At 36.9% G+C, this 24,455-nt stretch overlaps 2 protein-coding genes across 2 annotated transcripts; both read left to right on the forward strand.

Annotated features, from left to right (window-relative positions):
- The first annotated feature begins 4,044 nt into the window (after positions 1 to 4,044).
- On the forward strand, positions 4,045 to 8,009 carry LOC140802410 (receptor kinase-like protein Xa21). Its single transcript, XM_073157929.1, has 2 exons — positions 4,045 to 7,173; positions 7,352 to 8,009. The coding sequence occupies exons 1-2, from the start codon at positions 4,140 to 4,142 to the stop codon at positions 7,723 to 7,725; spliced, it is 3,408 nt and encodes a 1,135-aa protein (XP_073014030.1). The 5' UTR covers positions 4,045 to 4,139; the 3' UTR covers positions 7,726 to 8,009.
- A 2,109-nt stretch (positions 8,010 to 10,118) lies between these two features.
- On the forward strand, positions 10,119 to 14,444 carry LOC140801978 (receptor kinase-like protein Xa21). Its single transcript, XM_073157382.1, has 2 exons — positions 10,119 to 13,498; positions 13,884 to 14,444. Exons 1-2 carry the CDS (start codon positions 10,468 to 10,470, stop codon positions 14,285 to 14,287), a joined length of 3,435 nt encoding a protein of 1,144 aa, XP_073013483.1. The 5' UTR covers positions 10,119 to 10,467; the 3' UTR covers positions 14,288 to 14,444.
- Positions 14,445 to 24,455: the final 10,011 nt, after the last annotated feature.

Consider the following 24,455-nt stretch of genomic DNA (forward strand, 5'->3'; position numbering starts at 1 on the left):
CCAGAGTCCAGACTCCCCTAAGGATCGATCTAGTTTAGAGAAGGATTTTTAATTCGAGCTAAAAAGATGCTAGAGAAGGCTTCCAAAATATTGAGTTTGGCCTGGTCTCCGTGGATAAGCCACAAATCGTCAAAAGATCTTCGAGAGAGGAGAACCCACGATGCCACCATTATGTGACTCAAGCAAATCTCTAGTAAACTCTTATGATATTAAAACAAGCGCATGCCTATAAATAGTGCTACCCTGCAAGAGAATGAAATACTTCTACTATACGTATAATTTGTAAAATATAGGTACATAGGACTTTTTCAAGACATAATCCATCAAGCCCTCTATCTCAAGTTCAGTAGAGCCACAATGATAAACAATATCAGATAAACACCCATTGAGGAGAGAAGACATCTAATGGTAATTTCACATGTCCTTCGCTTGGCGAACAACATGACTGATTATTTGCCTCATGAATAAAAAACCTTAATCATAAGCCCACCATAGAGTCAAGATTGCACTTCGATGCTACTCACTTAAGTCTCATATACCATCGCACCACATGTGTAGAACAAGTGAGCCACTAGGCACACATCTCTATGGAAAGTATAAACAACCTTTGCTCATTGCAGTTGCCATTGATGGAAATGATGGTTGTTTTCCCTCGCATATGCTATTGTCCAGAGTGAGAATGCTAATAGTTGGGGTTAGTTCCTTACTTGCTTGCACTCTATGGTTGTACTTTAGAGGGAAACATATGTTTGATTTCAAATCGTCACGCCGAAATTATAGCATCAATCAATGATGAAAGAAATAGATAAACTGATCCTTTAGCCTATCACCGTTTTTGTCTCCGACATATGATTAGAAACTTTAATAAGGAATACTAGGATAGAAGCTTAAAGAACTATGTTCATATGATTACTTTGCAAAATCAGATTCGAAAGTTTAACTTTTACATAGGCTGAATAGCTCAATGTAATGTAGATGCAAAAAAAATGGCTTGATGATATTCCGCTGAAGAAGTGGTTTTAAGCTCATGACAGTGATCATCAATATGGTGTTTTAGTACTACAAACCTTTCAGAGATATTTAATTAAGTAATCGCGGTTTGCCAATAAATGTATTGGTGAAAATGTCTTTTTATTGTGTAGTAGGTTTCTCAAATACTAAACAAAATTTGGGAGATGAAGTAATGGCCGACCATCGAGATATTACTCCTTCTATCACTGTTATTATGACAAGTTTCAATAAGAATGCTAGAATAAATACATTTCACGAATTCATTCATCATCGTGGTATTTTTGGGATTACTACTACACAGTCCAATTTGAGCCACTTGAGAGGTGAACGTTCTCAAACTGCCGATCTAAATAGTCAGAGTTGTATGTGCGGCAAAATACAACAATATAAATACCCATGCACTCATGTACTTGCCGCATGCAAAACTGTCAATTTAGATTGAAGACCATTTATTGAACATCTACGGTGCAAACATATATAAGTACATGGGAGCATGAGTTTCATCCTATTCGTTACAAAAATTATTGGTCACCTTATGAAGGTCCAACATTATCACCTAATCCAACTACAAAGCGTGGTGGGTAAAGGAAAACCAAAAATGTAAAGGTTTCGTAATGAGATGGACGAGCAAGAGCTTGCCAAAAAATAACTTACGCGATATTTGTAGGCAAGAGGGGCATAATTGACATAGCTATAAGGGCTCAACTTTCTACTTTATAGTTCACATTTTTATTTTTAGGATCTAGGACTTCTAGTGTGTAGGCATCGTTTTATGTGTACTATGAGACAGTGAGAGCCTAATCCACGGATAGACACCATATGCGATTTTCACCCACTAGCATAACTATTGAGGCTGTGGTATATTTAGTACAAATTATAATATTCTAAAAGGTTTGATTTTTACGAAAAAATTAACTAACTACTTAACATTTGATATAGGTTCATACTTTATTTGATATTCACCATCGAGGCTCAGATGCATTTGCCGCATGGAGTAGCAGTGGAGGTCGAGCATCGATGAGCACGATTGTTGACATGTGTATTAGTGCATTGCAGATGGTTGATATGTCGCAACGTTTATATGGTCCTCCTCTAACATAGGCCACTGTCAGCTCCTATAGAGCATCAGCCATTACCACATCCTGCACGTAGAGGTAGAGGTAGAGGTACAGGTACAGGTAGAGCAAGAGGTAGAGGGAGAGAGAGAGGGAAAGCTACTGCGGAGCAAGCCATAGAGGAGGTGACTATACATGAGCCGACTATAGAAGAGGTGACTAGAGAGGAGCCGATTATAGAGAAGGCGACTAGAGCGGAGCTGACTATAGATGAGGCGACTAGAGAGGAGCCAATTAGAGAGCAAACTATAGTAGGGCAGCTAGCAGATGTAGACATGTCTATTTCACAACTTACATAGGAGCCGTCTACATCTCATGGCCCAAGGTTGTTTAAGAAGAAAGAAAGAGACCACAATATTTACGATTATATGTATCAAGAGGATAAATACTTGTTTTAGGAACTTAAAATATTTTAATGTAAATATATGTCATTTAGTGGTTTTACTTTCAATATGGTTTGATATGAATTTACTAGTTTTACATGTGTTTTGTGGATCCTCAAATATATGTAAATGTTATGCTATCACCAAAATATCTTTATTAAATAAATGTATTTGAATATATTTTCATTTAGAGTTGACCGATGATTGTTTGGTGGTCATGAATTTGGAAGCTTTCTAATAATGGTTTATTTGTAAATTTTTCGTTGTAAATATGCATTTGTATAAAGAAGTTGTATTGTGCTTGACTCTAGTTAGTCAGTCTACACTAAGAGTTGAGCTACTCATAGTGCTTTTTGGTTATTCATGAGAATTAATAATTTGTGCTTAGATGTAGCGTATTAGATATTCTGAAACACTCAATTGTGCCAAAATACAAAAAAAATAAAATGCTGAAGAGTTTAGCATTTTATAGTTTAACTATTCCAACAGATAGAGTTCAGATTGTAAAACAATCAACTTATAAAATGATGAGAAGTTCAGTATTTTATACCGTAAAATATTGAACTCTTCAGCGTTTTAAATACCTAATTACAAACACTAAAAACATTGTTAACTAAAATGGCTCTAGAGAAACCTTTGAAATGTATAGAGTTTCACTTTTCAAGAAACGCTTATCTAATCAATGCTTCTTTTTAAATGGTAAAACACCAAAAAATTTGGCATTTTAAGTAGGGCTGAGTTAGTCTGACCAGTTTTAGTAATAAATTTAGATGAATAAATTAAATATTAAATAGTGCTATTTTGGTCACAAAAAAAAAAAAAAAAAAAACTCTTAAAAGGTAGCCATCTGTAGGACAATAATGTGCCCACTATATTTATCCATTTCATAGTTTGGATTTAACGTACACCTTTCCTTTCTCTCCTTCCCTTTTTACAACGCAATCCACTGCGAAATCCACTGTCCTTTCTTGTCACGGAAGTCGTTTTTAATTATACAACAAGCATTTGGCGACTTATGACACCATGCGTCCACTCATTACGAAAACTTTTCTATTAACTGAGGTCCACCACAAGCAATTAATTTACCGTTTTAGGAGTCAGGTTGAATCAAGCATAGATAGAATTAAACTTGTTTAAGCGAGTAGAAATTATCTCTAGATGGTGGTCTTCTAATGATTCAAACAACACATATTTATAGCTAAAAGCCAAAAGCCAAAAGCCAAAAGCCAATCAATCAAGTTCAACTCATAGACGCATGCAAGTTGCATGAGCTCTTCGAACTAAAATTGATTTTGATAGCCGCCTTCCTTGAAGGTCTATGAAGACTTGAATCTTGTGGCTCCAACTACCACCCATTTACATGCAAGTTGATATAGCGGCTCCTCTTTTAATAGAAATAAAAATAAAAACAATACATGCAAGTTGAACTCTAGCTTGACTAAATTTGGACCGTCGGGCCCTTCCTTGAAGGGCTCTCTGACGTCACTCTAATTACCGCCGTCCATGTGGAATCATTGGGAAACTCAAACTCTACTTAACGAGGTTGAACTTAATTATTGATGGTGTCCTCTCTCTACATCTACTCCACTCTCTTCCTCCTCCGTACGCATTTTTGTGTGTACATGTATAGATGGATATGGAGTTTAGACTTCTTCTCCTTCTCTCGTTAATTACTACTCCGTTGTTCGCCTTGAACGAAACTACTACTACTTCTTCTGATGGTCTCGTCCTCCTCTCTTTCAAATCTCTTCTTTCCGACCCATCTCGAGCCTTGGCCTCGTGGGATGTTCATGCATCATCCCCTGATTTCTGCCAATGGCGAGGCGTGGCCTGCGGCAAGCGCGGTCACCGCCGGCATCGCGTCACGGCCTTAGTTCTCAACTCCCTCGATCTGGCCGGTTCCATCTCCCCATCCATAGCGAACCTCACGTTCCTCAACTCCCTCGACCTCTCCAATAACAAACTCCATGGCCTTATCCCACAGCAACTCGGCTCTCTTTCTCACCTCAAGAATTTCAACCTGAGCTTCAATTCGCTTGAGGGCGAGATCCCAGCTTCCACCTCTAACTGCACCAGTCTACAAAGCCTTGATCTAAATAGCAACAACCTCCTAGGTAGTATCCCGTCCAACCTTAGCCTCTGCTCCGAGCTGGGATTAGTCGATTTCAGGAATAACAACCTCACAGGAGGCATTCCTTCGGAGATTGGCGACCTTGTCAACTTGGTGACACTTGCTCTGGGTTTCAATATGCTGAAAGGCCCCATTCCGCAGACGATTGGGAAGCTCCACAAGCTAAGTACACTGGAGCTGAGTGAAAATGGTATCTCGGGATCAATCCCGTATTCGTTGGGAAATCTCTCAGCACTGATTTATCTTTATGTTGAAAATTGCAGTCTAACCGGACCCATACCAGAAAGTATAGGCTTGCTCTCTTCTATTGAAATAATTAAACTAGAAGGGAATTACCTCGAAGGAGGCATCCCTTCATCACTAGGAAACCTTTCCTCCCTTGAAGACCTACGTATCGGGAGAAATTCTCTGACTGGAAGTATTCCGTCAACTTTGGGGAGCCTCGGCTCCCTCTCTACTCTTATATTATATCAAAACAATCTTGTCGGCGGCATCCCGCCATCTCTTGGCAATCTGCATAAACTGACAGGTATTACTCTAGCTTCTAACAATCTCGTTGGCCGCATTCCTCTTCCATTTTGGAATTTGTCCTCCCTCGAGTTTTTGGACCTCCAACTTAACAGGCTAGTTGGTTCTTTGCCATTAGATATTGGCCATAAGCTTCCAAGTCTCCAATTTTTTTCCTTGAGCAGCAACTTTTTTCATGGATCAATTCCCTTCTCTTTGTTTAATTCCTCTGTGCTTCGCGTGATTCAAATAACTGATAATGCATTAACCGGTAGCATCCCTCCAAGTATAGGTAATCTGAAGAGCTTAGAAAGGCTTGTTCTTAGTAACAATCAGCTAGAGTCAAAGGATTCGAGCTTCTTAACTGCTTTGTCCAACTGCACATACCTAAACAATCTGGAGCTGGCGATCAATAAACTTTACGGCGTATTGCCTAATGCAATTGCCAATTTCTCGACAAGCCTTGAGTTCTTCGACTTGAGTTACAACCAATTCGAAGGAAGCATACCAGTAGGTATTGGAAACCTTGTCAATGTAAATCTGTTGATTTTCAGCGGTAACTTTCTCACAGGAGCGATCCCCGCCAGTCTTGCAAGGCTTGAGATGTTACAGTGGTTATATCTAGACCAGAACAATTTGTCTAGAGAGATCCCTTCCTCTTTTGGCAACCTCACTGGACTGAGCAAACTTGATCTCAGCTTCAATGAACTCTCTGGGAACATACCTTCCAGCCTTGGACAATGTTCACTTGAACTGTTAAGCCTCGGCAATAATAAGTTAACAGGTGTCGTGCCGAAAGATATTTTTCTCATTTCTACTCTGTCTATGTACCTCGGCTTTCCACATAATCTGTTGTCTGGGACAATACCGTCAGAAGTTGGCAGCTTGAAAAATTTAAGACAGCTCGACGTCAGGGAAAACAATTTCTCGGGACAAATTCCTGCCCTCCTCGGTGAATGCCAGGTCATGGAATATTTATACCTAGATGGGAACCTGTTGCAGGGACCAATTCCTTCACAACTAAGCCAATTGAGAGGCCTTCTGGAGCTTGAACTTTCGCGGAACAACTTGTCTGGACCCATTCCGGAATTTTTAGAGACTTTCAGTCAACTAAGCTATTTGAATCTCTCCTTCAATAATTTTGAGGGTGAAGTGCCACTACAAGGAGTTTTCCGAAATGCAAGTGCAATCTCAATGGATGGAAATAGAAGGTTATGTGGAGGCATCTCAAAACTGAAGTTGCCACCATGCCCAATCGAAACCTCTAAGAAGAAGCATCCATCTCCAAAGCTGATAGTGGTTATTTTAGTTCCCATTGCAATCCTTGCCTGTATCCTACTTCTCTCTTTTGCTATCGCTCAATATTGGAGGCATAAGTCAAGAAAGGAACCATCAAATATGACAAACTTCAATGATACATACATGTGGGTCTCTTATGCTGATCTAGTGAGAGTAACAGAAGGGTTCTCACCTGCTAATTTGATTGGTGTGGGAAGCTTTGGTTCTGTATACAAGGGAAACATAGGCAGTGATGAAGACACTAATATTGTTGCAGTGAAGGTACTTAATCTCCAACAACGAGGAGCCTCTCGAAGTTTCACTGCAGAGTGTGAAGCCTTGCGATGTATTCGACACCGAAATCTTGTAAAAATATTGACTGCCTGTTCAAGTGTTGATTTCAGAGGTAATGACTTTAAAGCTCTAGTTTTCGAGTATTTACCTAATGGGAGTCTAGACGACTGGTTACATCCACAAGCAGCAGAGCAAAGCCGAGTGCTGAGTCTCATTCAAAGACTAAATATTGCCATTGATGTGGCGTCTGCATTAGATTATCTTCATCACCACGGTCCAGATCCCATTGTTCACTGCGATCTTAAGCCCAGCAATATTCTTCTTGATGACAACATGGTTGCTCATGTGGGTGACTTTGGATTGGCGAGATTTCTTAAAGAATCCGTCAGCGTATCCTCTCAGAAATCGACCAATTCGGCAGCTCTAAAAGGATCAATTGGATATGTTGCTCCAGGTAAGATTTTCAGTTGATATTTATAAGAAAATAGGAAGTAGACTGATATTATTTCGGTTAGAAGAAAACTATCTTTAGTCTAATAATTTTGATTGTTTTTTTACTACATTTTGAGAATTAATTGCTTTCCAGTCTTCCCATATATATATTCTTTGATAAAGAAATTTAAATGTCATAGAGTATGGAATGGCGAACAAAATTTCAACTTCTGGAGATATCTACAGCTATGGAATACTCTTGCTAGAAATGTTCACAGGGAAGAGGCCCACTGATGAGTCTTTTAAGGATGGTCTCAGCCTTCATACGTATGTTGAGATGGCACTAGCAAACCAAATGATTGACATCATTGATCGTGGCTTGCTCTCAGAAGGAGTAATTAGAGAGCAAAATGGAAATGTGGGAAGCACAGCTGATGATAGAGAAAGAAGAATAGAGTGTATAATATTAGTACTCAGAATTGGAATTTTGTGTTCCAAGGAATTACCAACAGACCGAATACAAATAGAAGATGTCATCAAGGAATTGATTAAGATCAAGAAGGAGCTCGAGTGAAGAGGGAAGCAATGCAGTTGGGAGACTTCAACCATAACTTCTGTGACAAGGGAATCACATCCGAGGATTATTAATAAAATATAGATACATAATGAATTTATTTGTACTGTTTTGTAGAGTTTAGCAACTATAAAAAAGTTAAGTTAAAGTTCCTGATTCAGTTTGTTGATTGAAATCTTTGCATTAGTAAATCTATATAATTAGTTGGGTGAGTCTGTACGCTATTTCAGGTTATTTATGCAACAAAAGGAAAATGAAAAAATAAAGTTATTTTTTTTTTACTATCTCCAGGACATTACAGGGTAGCAAGAGAATAAAATTGGTTTGCTTGGTAGTTTTAACACTTATCAACAGGATTAATTTTGTCCAATAATTGAAATGCCACACATAATCATAGATTTCAAGATGAACTAGCTATGATAGAAAAAAAATGAAAATGACTAAACAGAGTGTTGCCACGATGGAGCATAAAGAGACAATGCATAGATTGAGCAAGAAAAACATTAACCATATTTAATGTACAGCTCAACATTTTGTTTGAGAAAAAAAAACTAATATGACGGCAAAGGCTCTTTCTAAATACTCTTCCCTAGTTTAATTTTATTGATTTGAATGATTGTTAGATGTTAATTTAGAATATGACAAGAGTTTCCTAAATGCTAACATTCGGTAAAATTTTCAAACGAAGCATTTGATTTTTCATCCAAGTTTCTACAAGGCAAGTAATTAAATAACTAACATAAAATCCTGGTAATAATTGATATAAAAAAAATCAAATTATATAACTTTTCGACTCAATAATAGATCTTGACATAGGCCACTGTCAGCTCCTATAGAGCATCAGCCATTACTACATCTTGCATGTAGAGATAGAGGTAGAGGTAGAGGTAGAGGTAGAGCAAGAGGTAGAGGGAGAGAAAGAAGGAAAGCTACTGCGAAGCAAGCCATAGAAGAGGTGACTATACATGAGCCGACTATAGAAGAGGCGACTAGAGAGGAGCCGATTATAGAGAAGGCGACTAGAGAGGAGCCAATTATAGAGAAGGCGATTAAAGAAGAGCTAACTATAGATGAGGCGACTAGAGAGGAGCCAATTAGAGAGCAAACTATAGTAGGGCAGCTAGCAGATGTAGACATGTCTATTTCACAACTTACATAGGAGCCCAAGGTTGTTTAAGAAGAAAGAAAGAGACCACAATATTTACGATTATATATATCAAAAGGATAAATACTTGTTTTAGGAACTTAAAATATTTTAATGTAAATATATGTCATTTAATGGTTTTACTTTCAATACGGTTTGATATGAATTTACTAGTTTTACATGTGTTTTGTGGATCCTCGTATATATGTAAACGTTATGCTATCACCAAAATATCTTTATTAAATAAATGTATTTGAATATATTTTCATTTAGAGTTGATCGATGATTGTTTGGTGGTCATGAATTTGGAAGCTTTCTAATAATAGTTTATTTGTAAATTTTTCATTGTAAATATGCATTTGTATAAAAAAAGTTGTATTGTGCTTAACTCTAGTTAGTCAGTCTACATTAAGAGTTGAGCTACTCATAGTGCTTTTTGGTTATTCATGAGAATTAATAATTTGTGTTTAGTATAGCGTATTAGATATTCCGAAACACTCAATTGTGCCAAACTTTTATAATTATAAAATACTGAAGAGTTCAACATTTTATAGTTTAACTATTCCAACAGATAGAGTTCAGATTGTAAAACAATCAACTTATAAAATGATGAGAAGTTCAGTATTTTATACCATAAAACATTAAACTCTTCCGCGTTTTAAATACCTAACTACAAACACTAAAAACATTGTTAACTAAAATGGCTCTAAAAAGCGTTGAAATGTATAGAGTTTCACTTTTCAAGAAACGCTTATCTAATCAACGCTTCTTTTTAAATGGTAAAATACCAAAAAATTTGGCATTTTAAGTAGGGCTGAGTTAGTCTGAGCACTTTTAATAATAAATTTAGATGGATAAATTAAATATTAAATAGTACTATTTTGGTCACAAAAAAAAAACTCTTAAAAGGTAGCCATCTGTAGGACAATAATGTGCCCACTATTTTATCCATTTCATAGTTTGGATTTATCGTACACCTTTCCTTTCTCTCCTTCCCTTTTGACAACGCAATCCACCGCGAAATCCACTATTCTTTCTTGTCACGGAAGTCGTTTTTTAATTATACAACAAGCATTTGGCTACTTATGCCACCATGCATCCACTCATTACGAAAACTTTTGTATTAACTGAGGTCCACCACGAGCAATTAATTTACCGTTTTAGGAGTCCGGTTGAATCAAGCTTAGATATTATTAAACTTGTTTAAGCGAGTAGAAATTATCTCTAGATAGTGATCTAATGATTCAAGCAACACATATTTATAGCTAAAAGCAAAAAACCAATCAATCGAGTTCAACTCATACACGCATGCTAGTGAGCTCTAGTGCTATACCAGCTTGAATTAATCGATTTGACGGCCACCGTCCTTGAAAATCAATGAAGAGCTGAAGCTAGTAGCTCCAACTACCGCCATTTTACATGCATGTCGACCGCCTTCCTTGAATTTGACCGCTGCGTCCTTCTCTGAAGGGCTCTCTGACCTCACTCTAACAACCACCGTCCATGTGGAATCTTTAATTGGGAGACTCAAGCTCTACTTAACGAGGCTCTCTCTTCCTCCTTTGTAAGCATTTTTGTGTGTACATGTATAGATAGATATGGAGTTTAGACTTCTTCTCCTTCTCTCGTTAGTTACTACTCCTTCGTTCGCCTTGAACGACACTACTACTTCTTCTTCTTCTGATGGCCTCGTCCTCCTCTCTTTCAAGTCTCTTCTTTCCGACCCATCTCGAGCCTTGGCCTCGTGGGATGTTAATGCATCGTCCCCTGATTTCTGCCAATGGCGAGGCGTGGCCTGCGGCAAGCGCGGTCACCGTCGGCATCGCGTCACGGCCTTAGTTCTCAACTCCCTCGATCTGGCCGGTTCCATCTCCCCATCCATAGCCAACCTCACGTTCCTCAACTCCCTCGACCTCTCCAATAACCAGTTCCATGGCCTTATCCCACAAGAAATCGGCTCCTTTTCTCACCTCAAGAATCTCAACCTGAGCTTCAATTCGCTTGAGGGCGAGCTCCCAGCTTCCATCTCTAACTGCACCAATCTACAGAACCTTCATCTAAATAGCAACAACCTCCGAGGTAGCATCCCATCCAACCTTAGCCTCTGCTCTGTGCTAAGATTCATCAATTTCGAGCATAACAACCTCACAGGAGGCATTCCCTTGGAGATTGGCGACCTTGTCAACTTGGAGATACTTGCTCTGGGTTTCAATATGTTGAAAGGCCCCATTCCTTACTCCATTGGGAAGCTCTATAAGCTAAGTATACTGGATCTGAGTGAAAATGGTATCTCGGGAGCAATCCCGTATTCGTTGGGAAATCTCTCAGCTTTGATTTATCTTCATGCTGAAAATTGCAGTCTAACCGGACCCATACCAGAAAGTATAGGCTTGCTCTCTTCTATTGAAATAATTAAACTAGAAGGGAATTACCTCGAAGGAAGCATCCCTTCATCACTAGGAAACCTTTCCTCCCTTGAAGACCTACGTATCGGGAGAAATTCTCTGACTGGAAGTATCCCGTCAACTTTGGGGAGCCTCAGCTCCCTCTCTACTCTTATATTATATGAGAACAATTTCGTCGGCGGCATCCCCCCATCTCTTGGCAATTTGCCTAAACTGACAGGTATTACTATAGCTAATAACAATCTCATTGGCCGCATTCCTCCTGAATTTTGGAATTTGTCCACCCTCTCGATTTTGGACTTGCAAAGTAACAGGTTAGTTGGTTCTTTGCCATTAGATATTGGCCTTCGGCTTCCAAATCTCCAATTTTTTTCCGTGAGCATAAACTTTTTTCATGGATCAATTCCCTCCTCTTTGTCTAATTCCTCTATGCTCGGAGTGATTCAAATGACAAACAATGCATTATCCGGTAGCATCCCTCCAAGTATAGGTAATCTGAGGAGACTAAACAGGCTTGCTCTCAGCGACAATCAGCTAGAGGCAAAGGACTCGAGCTTCTTAACTGCTTTGTCCAACTGCACATACCTACAAGTTGTGGATTTGGGGACCAATAAACTTCACGGCGTATCTCCTAATGCAATAGCCAATTTGTCGACGAAGCTTGACTGGTTAGACATGAGCTTCAACCAAATAGAAGGAAGCATACCAGTAGGTATTGGAAACCTTGTCAATTTACATCGGTTGTTTTTCAGCGGTAACTTTCTCACAGGAGCTATCCCTGCCACTATAGCTGGGCTTGAGATGTTACAGAGTCTATATCTCGATCATAACAATTTGTCCAGAGAGATTCCCTCTACTATCGGCAACCTAACACAACTGAGCACACTTGATCTTAGCTCCAATGCACTGTCCGGGAACATACCTTCTAGCCTTGGGAAATGTCCGCTAGAACTGTTAGGCCTCGGCAATAATAAGTTAACAGGTGTCGTGCCTAAAGATATTTTTCTCATTCCTACTCTCTCTATATACCTTGGCTTTCCACATAATCTGTTGTCTGGGCCAATCCCGTCAGAAGTTGGTAGCTTGAAAAATCTAATACAGCTTGACATCAGGGAAAACAATTTCTCGGGACAAATTCCTACCCCCCTTGGCGAATGCCAGGTCATGGAATATTTATACCTAGATGGGAACTTATTCCAGGGGCCAATTCCTTCATCACTAAGCCAATTGAGAGGCCTTCAGGAGCTTGATCTTTCGCGGAACAACTTGTCTGGACCCATTCCGGAATTTCTAGAGACTTTCAGTCAACTAAGCTATTTGAATCTCTCCTTCAATAATTTTGAGGGTGAAGTGCCACTAAAAGGAGTTTTCCTAAATGCAAGTGCAATCTCAATAGTTGGAAACAGAAGGTTATGTGGAGGCATCTCAGAACTGAAGTTGCCATCATGCCCAGTCGAAACCTCTAAGAAGAAGCATTCATCTCTAAAGCTGATACTGGTTATTTTAGTTCCTATTGCAATCCTTGCCTGTATCCTACTTCTTTCTTTTGTTATCGCTCAACATTGGAGGCATAAGTCAAGAAAGGAACCATCAGATATGACAAACTTCAATGATACATACATGTGGGTCTCTTATGCTGATCTAGTGAGAGCAACAGAAGGGTTCTCACCTGCTAATTTGATTGGTGCGGGAAGCTTTGGCTCTGTGTACAAGGGAAACATTGGTAGTGCTGAAGACATTAATGTTGTTGCAGTGAAGGTACTTAACCTCCAACAACGAGGAGCCTCCAGAAGTTTCACTGCAGAGTGTGAAGCTCTGAGATGCATCCGACACCGAAATCTTGTAAAGATATTAACTGCATGTTCAAGTGTTGACTTCAAAGGTGATGATTTCAAAGCTCTAGTGTTTGAATACTTGCCCAACGGGAGTCTAGACCCATGGCTACATCCAAAAGCTGAGGAACAAAGCCGAGTGTTGAGCCTCGTCCAAAGGCTAGATATTGCCATTGATGTGGCATCTGCATTGGATTATCTTCACCATCATGGTCCGGTTCCCATTGTCCACTGCGATCTTAAGCCTAGCAATGTTCTTCTTGATGATGACATGGTCGCTCATGTGGGTGACTTTGGCTTGGCAAGGTTTCTTAAAGCATCTTTCAATCTTTCCTCTCAGAAATCAACCAACTCAGCAGCTTTAAAAGGCTCGATCGGATATGTTGCTCCAGGTTTGCGTTTTGGTTTGATACTATCATTTTAATCCTAAGCTCTATAAGGTCGTAAATTCATCATGCATAATCCTAATCTGTAGTGACAGAATATGAATCGATCCAACGACTAGGTTTAAGTACATTTGAGTTTGATCCATATTGTCATATACTTAATTATAAAAATATACAATAGTTTGTTTTGTAACTATATGCATCTTTAGAAACAGAGGAAAAATGTACGCATATACTGGAGTTGCAGATCGATTCTTTACCTTAAAATACTCCTACAAACTCTACATTTCTTTGGTCAAATAATTTTGCTTGCTTTACTACATTTTAAGAATGAACTTCTTTCGAATGTTCCCATATACTTTTCTCTAATAAAAAAGTTTAAATATCACAGAGTATGGAATGGCCAACAAAGTTTCAACTTGTGGAGATATCTATAGCTATGGAATATTCTTGCTAGAAATGTTCACGGGGAAGAGACCCACTGATGAGTCTTTCAAGGATGGCCTCAGTCTTCATACGTATGCTGAGATGGCACTGGCAAACCAAGTGATCGACATCGTTGATCGAAACATGCTCTTAGAAGAGGTAATTGAAAATCAAAATGGGAAAGTGGGAAGCATAACCGATGATAGAGAAAGAAGAATAGAGTGCATGATATTAGTGCTTAGAATTGGAATTTTGTGTTCCAAAGAATTACCAACAGAGCGAATGCAAATAGAGGATGTCGTCAGGGAACTAATTAGGATCAAAAAGTGCTTGTGTGAAGCTGGAAGCAATACAGTTGGGAGACATTAATCATAAATTTTGTTACAAGAATCATCTTCTAAGATTCAAATGCAGTATGATATCAATAAATGAATTGTATGTGCACAATAAAGTTATCTACGAGATTGTTCAAGATAACGTCTATGTATAGAGAAGTTCTAATATAGTTTTTCGAGTTAAATCTTCATATTGGTAAGTCTCTTTATGCCTAAGATTTTGCGTTCGGTTTGTGCTATTTCAAGTCAATTATGTAAATTTTGATTGGTTTTAGGAAAGCACGACGTGACCGGGCCAGGCCAACTAAGTGCAGTGGGCCCTCCCCCGCCGCCGCTACCGCATCCCTCACCGCCTCACTCTCTCTTCATCTCTCTCTCTGTCTCTCTCTTCCCCCTTCTTGCCGATGCCGCCTATCGCAGCCGTGGCCACCGATGTGGGCCCTTCTCCTTCTCTTCCTCTCTGTTTCTCCTCTCTCTCCTCTCTCTCTCTCTCTCTCTCTCTCTCTCTCTCTCTCTCTCTCTCACTTACTTTCTCTCTAGTGGTCTCAAGTTCGTCGGACCTGAGCCACCGGCGAGAGGCTTGTCGCTGGTTGGCCAGCAGTGGTCGGGCCCCTCCCTGCCAGCCCGATCCCTTCCCTTCCTTCTCTCCTAGCTGCAACACAGCTGGGGCCTAGCATTGTCAGTTCCTTTCTTTTTCCTTAATTAGTACTTTAGTACTTTATGTTAGCTAATGCAATTAGTTTAATTAGGCATATATATACATTAATATAATTATTAGCTAAATATAATTATTATAATTAATGATTAATTATATTATAAACACCTAAATATACTTATTACTTACATATAATATTACTTGCATATAATAGATTAATACTTAGCTTCATTAATTGTAGTCATGAAATTTATAAATATACCCCTAATGTTCAGTGTATATCAGTAGTATATATATATATATATATATATATATATATATATATATATATATATATATATATATATATATATATATATATATATATATATATATATATAGCTAGTATGTGTTTCTATTAGTTTATTTATATTATTTTGTATAGAATGACATAATAGGCTTATTTATTTATTTGTTTGTTTCTTATATTATATAATTAAGTAAAGACTATGTAGCTTCTAATTAGTTAAGAAACAGTAAGAATAACAAATTAGTTGTAATTACATTTTTGTCTGTACTTATACTTTTATGTACAACTAGACATAGTTAGCCTTTTATTTTATAATTACATATTTAGACTATTTTTATAAACATAAAAGAGTAATCCTTTTAATATTATTTTATCACTAGCATTTTAATAATAATAGTATATTTATAACATTTAAAGTTTATCTATAATATAAATCTAATTAGCTAAGAAAGATAAGTAGTAATGCTAAACCCTAATAAACCATCATATTTTACAGAAACGAGTTCTAACTAGATAAACGACTAACTTCATACTACCTAAACATTAAAACGGTTGACACTCGATTGACGGATGTGAGGGTTACGTCGTTTGTGTCTTCTGACCAGATAGTAAGTAATCTTATCCTTTAGACGTTTTTTTCAAATTAAGATATATTATAAAATTATGTATACACATATTTTGGCTCCAACATGTTTATATAATCTTATTTAGAGAAAATTTTAGTCTAGCATATTTTATCATTCATGCGATTAGACTAATCTTGGATATGAGTATGCTAATGATATGTAGAGATGATTGGAGATGGCTATACTGTTATGACTTTATGTCAAGATAATTTTTAACATAAGTACAAATGTGATAGACTATCATGAGTACGCATGTGATAGATGTATGATTCGAGATTGCATCCATTATATCTCTTTTGACTTCTCTTCTACCTAAATTTCTAATATGCATGACTTATTGTAGTATTTGATAAAATGCATATGATCTATCATTTAGAAGGAAAACATAAAATCTGATTAATATGATAGTTGATAGAAAGCGTGAGGATACCAGAGTTGGCGCGATGGTTAGGATGCGCTTGGTGGATGATTGATCGCTCGACATCATTAGTCTGTGTGCGTAGTAGACATTAAGGCACATGCCGTTCGCTAGGACATATGTGACGAATTATCCTCACGTGGTTTCTATCAGCTAGAAGGGTGCCTGATCTAGATAAATATTGATACTCTTAGCGGATGGCAAGGTATAATTATATTTGAGATACCACTTTGTAAATGGTAGGGTATACTTTGAGCCTTCGGGCATGATGATGAGACTGAATACCAGGGGTTGACTATGCATAGTGGTCTAGTATAGTGATATTATTTAGAATCAATATTGATAACTGAGATGTTGAGAAATGCTACGACTTCATTGTCATCTGATATACCTAATTATTGAGTGATCAATATGCATCATATGTAGTTGTATTTGGTGGTTGTGTTTGATATCATAGCATAGTCATGGTCGATATGCATCAATGAGAGAGTTATAATGATTGTATGACATAGAAATTTATTTATACATTATCGAGAATTGTATACTTGATTAGTTATGACATGATATCTATCATATATTTATATATTATTGATGATACATTCATATACTCATTCATGAATGATGCTCATTTTTAAGTCATATTATCCAGTACATGATTTGTTGTCTGTTTGACATCACTGATTCGGGATAAGCTCTATTCACTGAGCTTTTAGCTCACGATTCACTTTTTTTTTTCTAACCCCCTCAAATATGTGGTATGTGATAGCAATTTGAGATATCCTAAAAATATATTTTAGAGCAAAACTGAGGTGAGCTATAAACATGAGATGATATAGAAGATAGTTTACCTAGATATTAAGTTATACCATTATTGGATATTTGTACTCAATTGTATCAAGATGATGATTGATATAATACATGTCAAATTATAGTGTATGTCGAATTATAGTGTACTCATATATTAGTTATTTTAGTTGTATCTTGATGGTTTGTCATGGTCTGTGTGGGCCCTACCAAATTATGGTTTATCGTGGCCTAATATGGATATGTTAACATGTTTAATTTGATAATATCATGATTTATTTTGTAATAGATTATGTGAGCACAGTGATGTATTTGTGCGTGCCGGCCCCGCTCATCTTATCGCATGCGTTGCGCGTGCCATGTGGGCGCGTGCTCATGCCGTGCGGAGGCGTTACACATAATCTCTATAGGGGATTACATTGTTAACATTAAAGTTGATTTTATAACATTGCCCTAAACCAATATACACATTTAGGTTGTAATTAGGGGTGAAAATAGGTCAGATTAATTCTGACTTGACCCACTATCCGATCTGATTTAGGCCAGATTCAAATAAAAAGTTCCTACCCGATCCGGATACCGATAGGATTTTTGAAAAAAAAACCTAGACATGGATTCGGGTACAAGTCAGATATAATTTTTGAATTCAGATAATGATATCGAATATGTATTTACCCGCATATTTATTGAATGATTTATAATTTTTAGTTTGCTTATTTAAATAGTCAGTGTTGATATTGTTACTAATGATGTGTTATATATTATTTATAGAGATTAATTTTGCTAATTTCTATGTATTTGACATGCAAGAAATTTATCGATTTGAAACTCTTCATATTTTTATGTTAATTGTTATTATGAACCAAATCTAGATCGATCCAAACGTAAGAAAATTATAATTTTAGCCTCGTGAGTTAGGATTTTAATAGCTCTGATTTCACTTAAATCGGAGGTCGGTATGAAAAGTTAAAAATAAAATAGTGGAGATATGCCAGAATAGGGCAAAATATTTAATATATGATGTTGCGGCGGTCGTTGGAGGGTTGCTTAGACCAAAAGTGTCGAGATCACTACCGATTGTGATCCAGGTTCTCTCGGTCCAAGCCATCACATCCATCGTAGGCACCTTCCTTGGACCAACTACACCCGAGCCATGGCCTAAATCGCATGTGTTAAGACATTGGCTCGAGCCACCCGTAGTTAGGACGGACTATGGCTCAAAATGGTGGGCCCTAGAGCAGAACCCACCATGGGCCCCTTCTCCTCGTGGTAGACGAGACCCACATAAAGATCGAGGATATAAAATTCGAAAGCAAACGAAGATTTGGAAACCACTATGGACGACACCTTGAGGATAAGGTGGTCGGAAGCGTGGTGAATTGTTATGATCCGACCACGTGGGTTAAGTCGAAATAAGTCATAACAGCCATGAAGGCAAGTCTAGTTAAGTCAAGTAAGCCTTTAAGGTCAAGTCCTAATTTGAGTCGTGTCAGCCTTTAGGGCTAGTCCTAGTGAGACTCGTTGTAACCGACCTCTGTATAGAGAGGGGTTGTGCTCCTTTGTTAAACACCCAATAATCCAAGTATATGCAAGCATTGAGAATTAATTGAGTTTAGTTATTTTCTTATTACCGCATTTATCATTTTATCGTAGTCGTTAAATTGCATTTACCTTTCTATGAGTAGATTATAGCCGTAGAACCTCCAAAGCTTCCAAACCCTAGCCACCGCCTTCCTCCAACAGCCACCCTACCCTACAGTCGTCCACCACCACCCTTGGCCGTCTACCACCCTCCGATGCCCATCGCAACGTCAAATATTTACCATTTTGTCCCATTCTAACATATCTTCACTGTTTTATTTTTAACTTTTCATCCTGATCTCTGGTTTACTAGAGTCATTAGAACTCTAACTCATGAGGCTACCACCACCTAAATTTTCATAATTTTCTTACATCTAGATCATTCCAAATCTTGTTCGTAATAATTATCCCTAAATAAAATATTATAATTTGTTTAAAATTCGATGAGCATCCGTTTAAAATCCGATTTTCTATCAAAAAATTATTCGTATCCATTTAATTATAATATAATTTTAAATTTTACTATTCGTCAAATATTTATATCCGAATAAAAAATATGAATTCGAATGTAGATTGAGCAGTTCCACCCCCTAGTTATAATAAAAGAGATAGAATGTGAACGAGATGGAGGGAAAGCTCATGCTTCCGGGGCTTATAAAAGCCCACCAATGAAGAGATCTTTTAGTAATTATCTCTAATCTAAACTATCATATCACTTGTATGTATCTAAATCTCTTCAGTACTTGACTTTTGTTTTTTGAAGTGAAGTCAGTCAAAGTTAATACTGCTGAACTAGTGACACTTCAATTCGATGAAGCTAGCTCATTTAGTATGTCTTTTAATCGCTCAGAAAATAACCCTTTCATTCAACATGTTAAATAGGTTGCAAACAAGCTGTCGACTTACATGGGTTTTTTTTAATTTATATAAGTAATTTAGATTATAAATGAGTTTATTTAGCTTACAAAAGATCTATTCTGATTTTAAATGAGTTATTGGAGCCATAATTGAATTATTTGGGTCATGAGTTATTGGATCATAAGTAAGACAATGAATCTTAAACGGGTTGTGATACTATACATGAACATAGCCTATTTAATAATTATATTAGACATGCTAATCATTTTATGATCCGAACTCAATTATATTAAATCAAAACTAATTTAAGACCTTTAGATTTATATCAGGCTAAAAATTGGGACCTTTATACTTGTTTCCTGTTATAATATTATATAATTAATTTACACTTCTGTGAGTCAAATTGTCATATCCTATGGATCATATCGTGTACTACAAAAGTCGGTGTTTTTTTCTTCTCCATTTTTTTTTCCAAGTCAGTAGTTTAATTCCCCCGCATGTTAGGGTGTCATTTTTGTTTGATTATATTATTTTCACTCTTTTAAAATATATATATATATATATATATATGTATATACCTCTAAACTATCTAATTGCATCACAAATGATCATTCGATAGCATTCTATTAGAAATAATTAAAAAAAAAGGCTATTTAAATAGATGGGAAAAAAAGCTCGTTTGGACAGAGTCCCTAGCTCTAAACGTGATCATCGGACGAGCTAGACTTTTCGGGCCAATCGGACTTAAATATTTGTTCATAATCCGACCCACCAATCATTCGAACCGAGCTGGGTTTAGGCCGGACTAGAATATTTATATAATGAGTCTAACATAATGGATTAAATATATAGAATATTACATCTTATTGGGCCGAGTTTAATAGATTTATATGAAGATATTTTAGTTATATTTTATAGGAACATATTTATATATTAATATATAATTTACTAAATGTCCAATGTGGGACTAAAATATTTATAAAAATATGCATACATTATTGATCGGGCCATAGATAAAAGTAGTTGATCGGGCTTTTGTACCGGGCCGAGCGAGCAAAGGCTTAATTCATGCCGCCCACTACCATCTCAGGCTCGGGGCAGGCCGAGTCTAAATCGAGTTAGGGCTGAGCTTAGCCCAATTAAAACTGGACGAATTCGGGTCAAGTTTGAGCAAGTCAAACTTCTAGCAGCTATGCAAAGTTCTTCCAGGCTATTCTTCAGCTCTAAAATCATGCAGAGGAATCTAAAACTGTTGCGCATATCGTTCTTATTTCAAAGTACTCTTCTGCTTCTGTCAATGATTTTTCCTTGGATTAGTCTTTGTGATAAAATTTGTAAGCTTATCTCTAAGCTTCTAGCAGCTCGTATGAAGCCTTTTCTTAACGTTATTATCTCGCTCTCAGAATACTTTCCTTTGAGAAAGACAAATTACAGACACTCAAGTTCTTGCTCATGGAATGAGATAGTAAACTACCTCAAGAACACCAAAAGCACGTTTGGGATCTAATCTGTGATCGTCTGGAGATGTTTGGCTTTCCAAATGAGTATATTTTATTGGTGAATTCTTCTTCTTTTTTTCTAAACGGTGAAAATTAAACGTTTAATATCAACTAATCAAAGCATTAATTTACATCACAAAGACATTCCAGAAGTCAGTGATTCATTGATTATTTGGACAGCCCTGACAGTAACATGATATAGCCCTTATGGAATTATTATAGAGCTGACTTGACCCAAACCAGAACCATCCATTTGTTTTGCATGTACTTAAAACAACCCCTTCAATTATTTTTTAATATCCTAATAATACGCTACGTCTATCATGCCAATGTAAGAAAATTTGTATTAAAAAACCCATTAATTTTTAAAATAGTGAAAGTAGACTGTTGTGCACATCTCTTGTATAACTAATGTACATTTTATTATAAAAAAGTGTTGTCAAAAAAAAATGAGCCACTCGGCTAAAGCTCGAGCTTGGCTTGGGCTGAGCTGAGTCTAAATATATTTATAAGCTCGACTTGAATTTCAAGCCAAGCCTGAGCCATCACCGGCTTGATAGGCTTGGCTCAAAAAATTATTTATTAAAATTATACATATTAATACATATTATATATAAATATATTTATAACTATTAGATCTTTAATTTAAAGATAGGCTTGATAAGTTTGGCCTGAAAATAGCCTAGTTTTAGGTTTGGGCTCCGCTAGGTTTGAATTCAGTGTGAAAATAGGATCGATTCAAGCTCGGGCTCAGCTTAGGCTCGATTTGAGGCGAGCAAAGCCTGAATAAAAAAATTAGGCTCCTTGAGTTGGAGTGGCTGGCTCAAGCTAATATAAAAAATAAACGCATTCAGTTTCAAGTGCCCAATCTTGTTATTACTAAAATATAAGGGTTTATATTTTTGCAAATAGCTCTTAAGAAAACTCATGTGCTATTTTGCCGTGTTAAAAAGATTAAAAATCCCAAATATGCTTAATCTTTTGGGGCATTTGCTAAAGAAAAACTCTTGAACTTTAGCGAAAATAAACTCTCCTCCTCATCTTTTATGTAAATTATATGCATTTCATCACTAAAATAATTATGTATCTAATATTAAAAAGAAAGTATTTAGTTTCAAAAGCCCAATCTTATTATTACTAAATTATGTGAATTTTCTTTTTCTACGAATAGCTTCGCTCATCTTAATTTGATCACCTAATTTGATAGCTTTTTTTGCAAAAAATAATTTGATAGGTCGACAAGATATTCTGTTTCAAGATATTTCTGTTGATTAAAAGGTATTTCAGGTCTACTTCAATTTGAAAACTGGACAAGTTATTCTCTCTGTTATTCAACCATCTTTGAACGGTTGTTAGATTTTAATTTCGAGTGTGATTTGGACATTAAAGTCAAAATAGAGGGGATTCTTTTCCAACTCTAGTCAAAACAGAGACATGTATTTAGAATTCAGAGACGTGGATTACCATCAAGATGCAACTTGACTGCAACTCGTTTATGCCTATCTGCACCAAGGACTACCAGCTAATATATGTACAAGAAAAATTGAACTCTATTTAACCAGACAGTCAACCCCTTATTTAAGGACGAGTCTTCTACGAAAGAAAAGTACTACGGGAATTAAATCTACACACTGATTTATTATAAAAAGAAAAGCTAATTTTATAAAATAATAAATTTGCATTTGGATAAAGTCAAAAAATACTAGTAAAAGTAATCAAAATGACACTATAGATCAACATCGATATTTTGTGCAATGCCGCTTAAAATCTTGTCGGTGTTGGAAAATGTATTTTTATTATATTCAGGGGCATTTACTATGTGCCAACAAAAGTTATAAATAACAGCATTTACTATTTGTCATTCCTCACCCTTAGTTTTTTCTCTTTTCCTTTATATTCTATTTTGATCGGATTGAAAAGGTCGTAGGAATGAGACTTTGAGTTGTGTCTCGGAGAAAATAATCTTGCACAAAGGATGTCATTTTTTTTTAAGACAGGTATGTTCGACTTGCCTTACGGGCTAAAATTCTGAACCTTTTACTTTGTTATTTTGTTTATATGAATTAGTAGGACTTGTTCTTTATTTTTATTTTCCTAAAACATAAAAACTAAGATTTACTCAGTTAAACATTATCAAGTTAGACATGTTAATATAACATGATCCTAAATGAGTTTAACAGATTGAGATATTAAACAGAACATGTCATGTCTAGTAATTGAGTTAGACATGTCAATGTGTTTATAACTAGGACCTAAGTATGTTAAATTGAAACCTTCGATTCGTGTAGGATATTGTGCTGAGTCAAAAATTGCCACCTTTCACACACGAGATGTTTGTAACTCGATCATCTACTTTGCTGCTTTAGGAAGGATGATGCGAAGAAGTTCCAAGCCAAACCAATGTTACATTATAATCAATGAATACATTTGTGACATCCTTGCCCTATATCAAGATGCATATTTTGGAGCTAACGTTCAATAGAAGTGTTTTTTGGCTTGTGGGAGAGAAAAATAAAAATTAATTTATAAATAGTGATAAATATAAGAAGTAAACTATAAATTAGATAAAATGTAGCCATCTAAGGTACTATTCTATGTCCATTGTGTTATTTGTCGAGGACTTCTTTCTTCCGTAAGCAACAAACATTTGGATGACTGTAGGCACCATGCATGACTTATGACTTATAATTTCAAGCAACTAAACTTGTTCAAGAGGGTAGAAATATATCTCTACATGGTGACCTCTGATTCCAACTATTATAAATATTTATAGCCAAAACCAATCAATCAAGTTCCTCTCTCATATAGAAAAGCTGGCTCTAGCTTGACTGGTTTTGACAGCCGCCTTCCTTGAACGGCTATGAAGAGCTGACGTGGCTCGAATTACTGCCTTCTATTTAGAAGCAAGTTGATGAGCTCTAGGTTGACTGATGTGGACAGCCGTCCTTCCTGGAAGGGCTCTCTGGCGTCACTCCGGTCACCACCATCCACTTGAAATCTTTGGGACATGGGACGAGGACGACTGACTCTAAGTCAACCTGCTATAATGCACAAGCGATTTCTATCTGCATGCACTAATTCTAAGGACCGTCTGGATAGACTGGAAGGGCTCTCTGGCGTCACTCCGGTCACCACCATCCACTTGAAATCTTTGGGATATGGGACGAGGACGACTGACTCTAAGTCAACCTGCTATAATGCACAAGCGATTTCTATCCGCATGCACTAATTCTAAGGACCACCTGCTCAAGATTCTATCCAGACTCAACCAAATTATAAAGTGCCATGCCATCTCTCTCTCTCTCTCTCTCTCTCTCTCTCTCTCTCTCTCTCTCTCTCTCTCTCTCTCTCTCTCTCTCTCTCTCTCTCCCACTCATTTTGCGTTCTTATGCTACATACTTATACATATACATAATATATATGGAGCTGAGACCTTTTCCCCTCTGCATACATTCGGCACTAAGATTTTTGT

This window comes from Typha latifolia, chromosome 15 (assembly GCF_019914945.1).
Source record: "Typha latifolia isolate L0001 chromosome 15, TyphaL0001v2, whole genome shotgun sequence".
In the NCBI taxonomy this organism is placed as follows: Eukaryota; Viridiplantae; Streptophyta; class Magnoliopsida; order Poales; family Typhaceae; genus Typha; species Typha latifolia.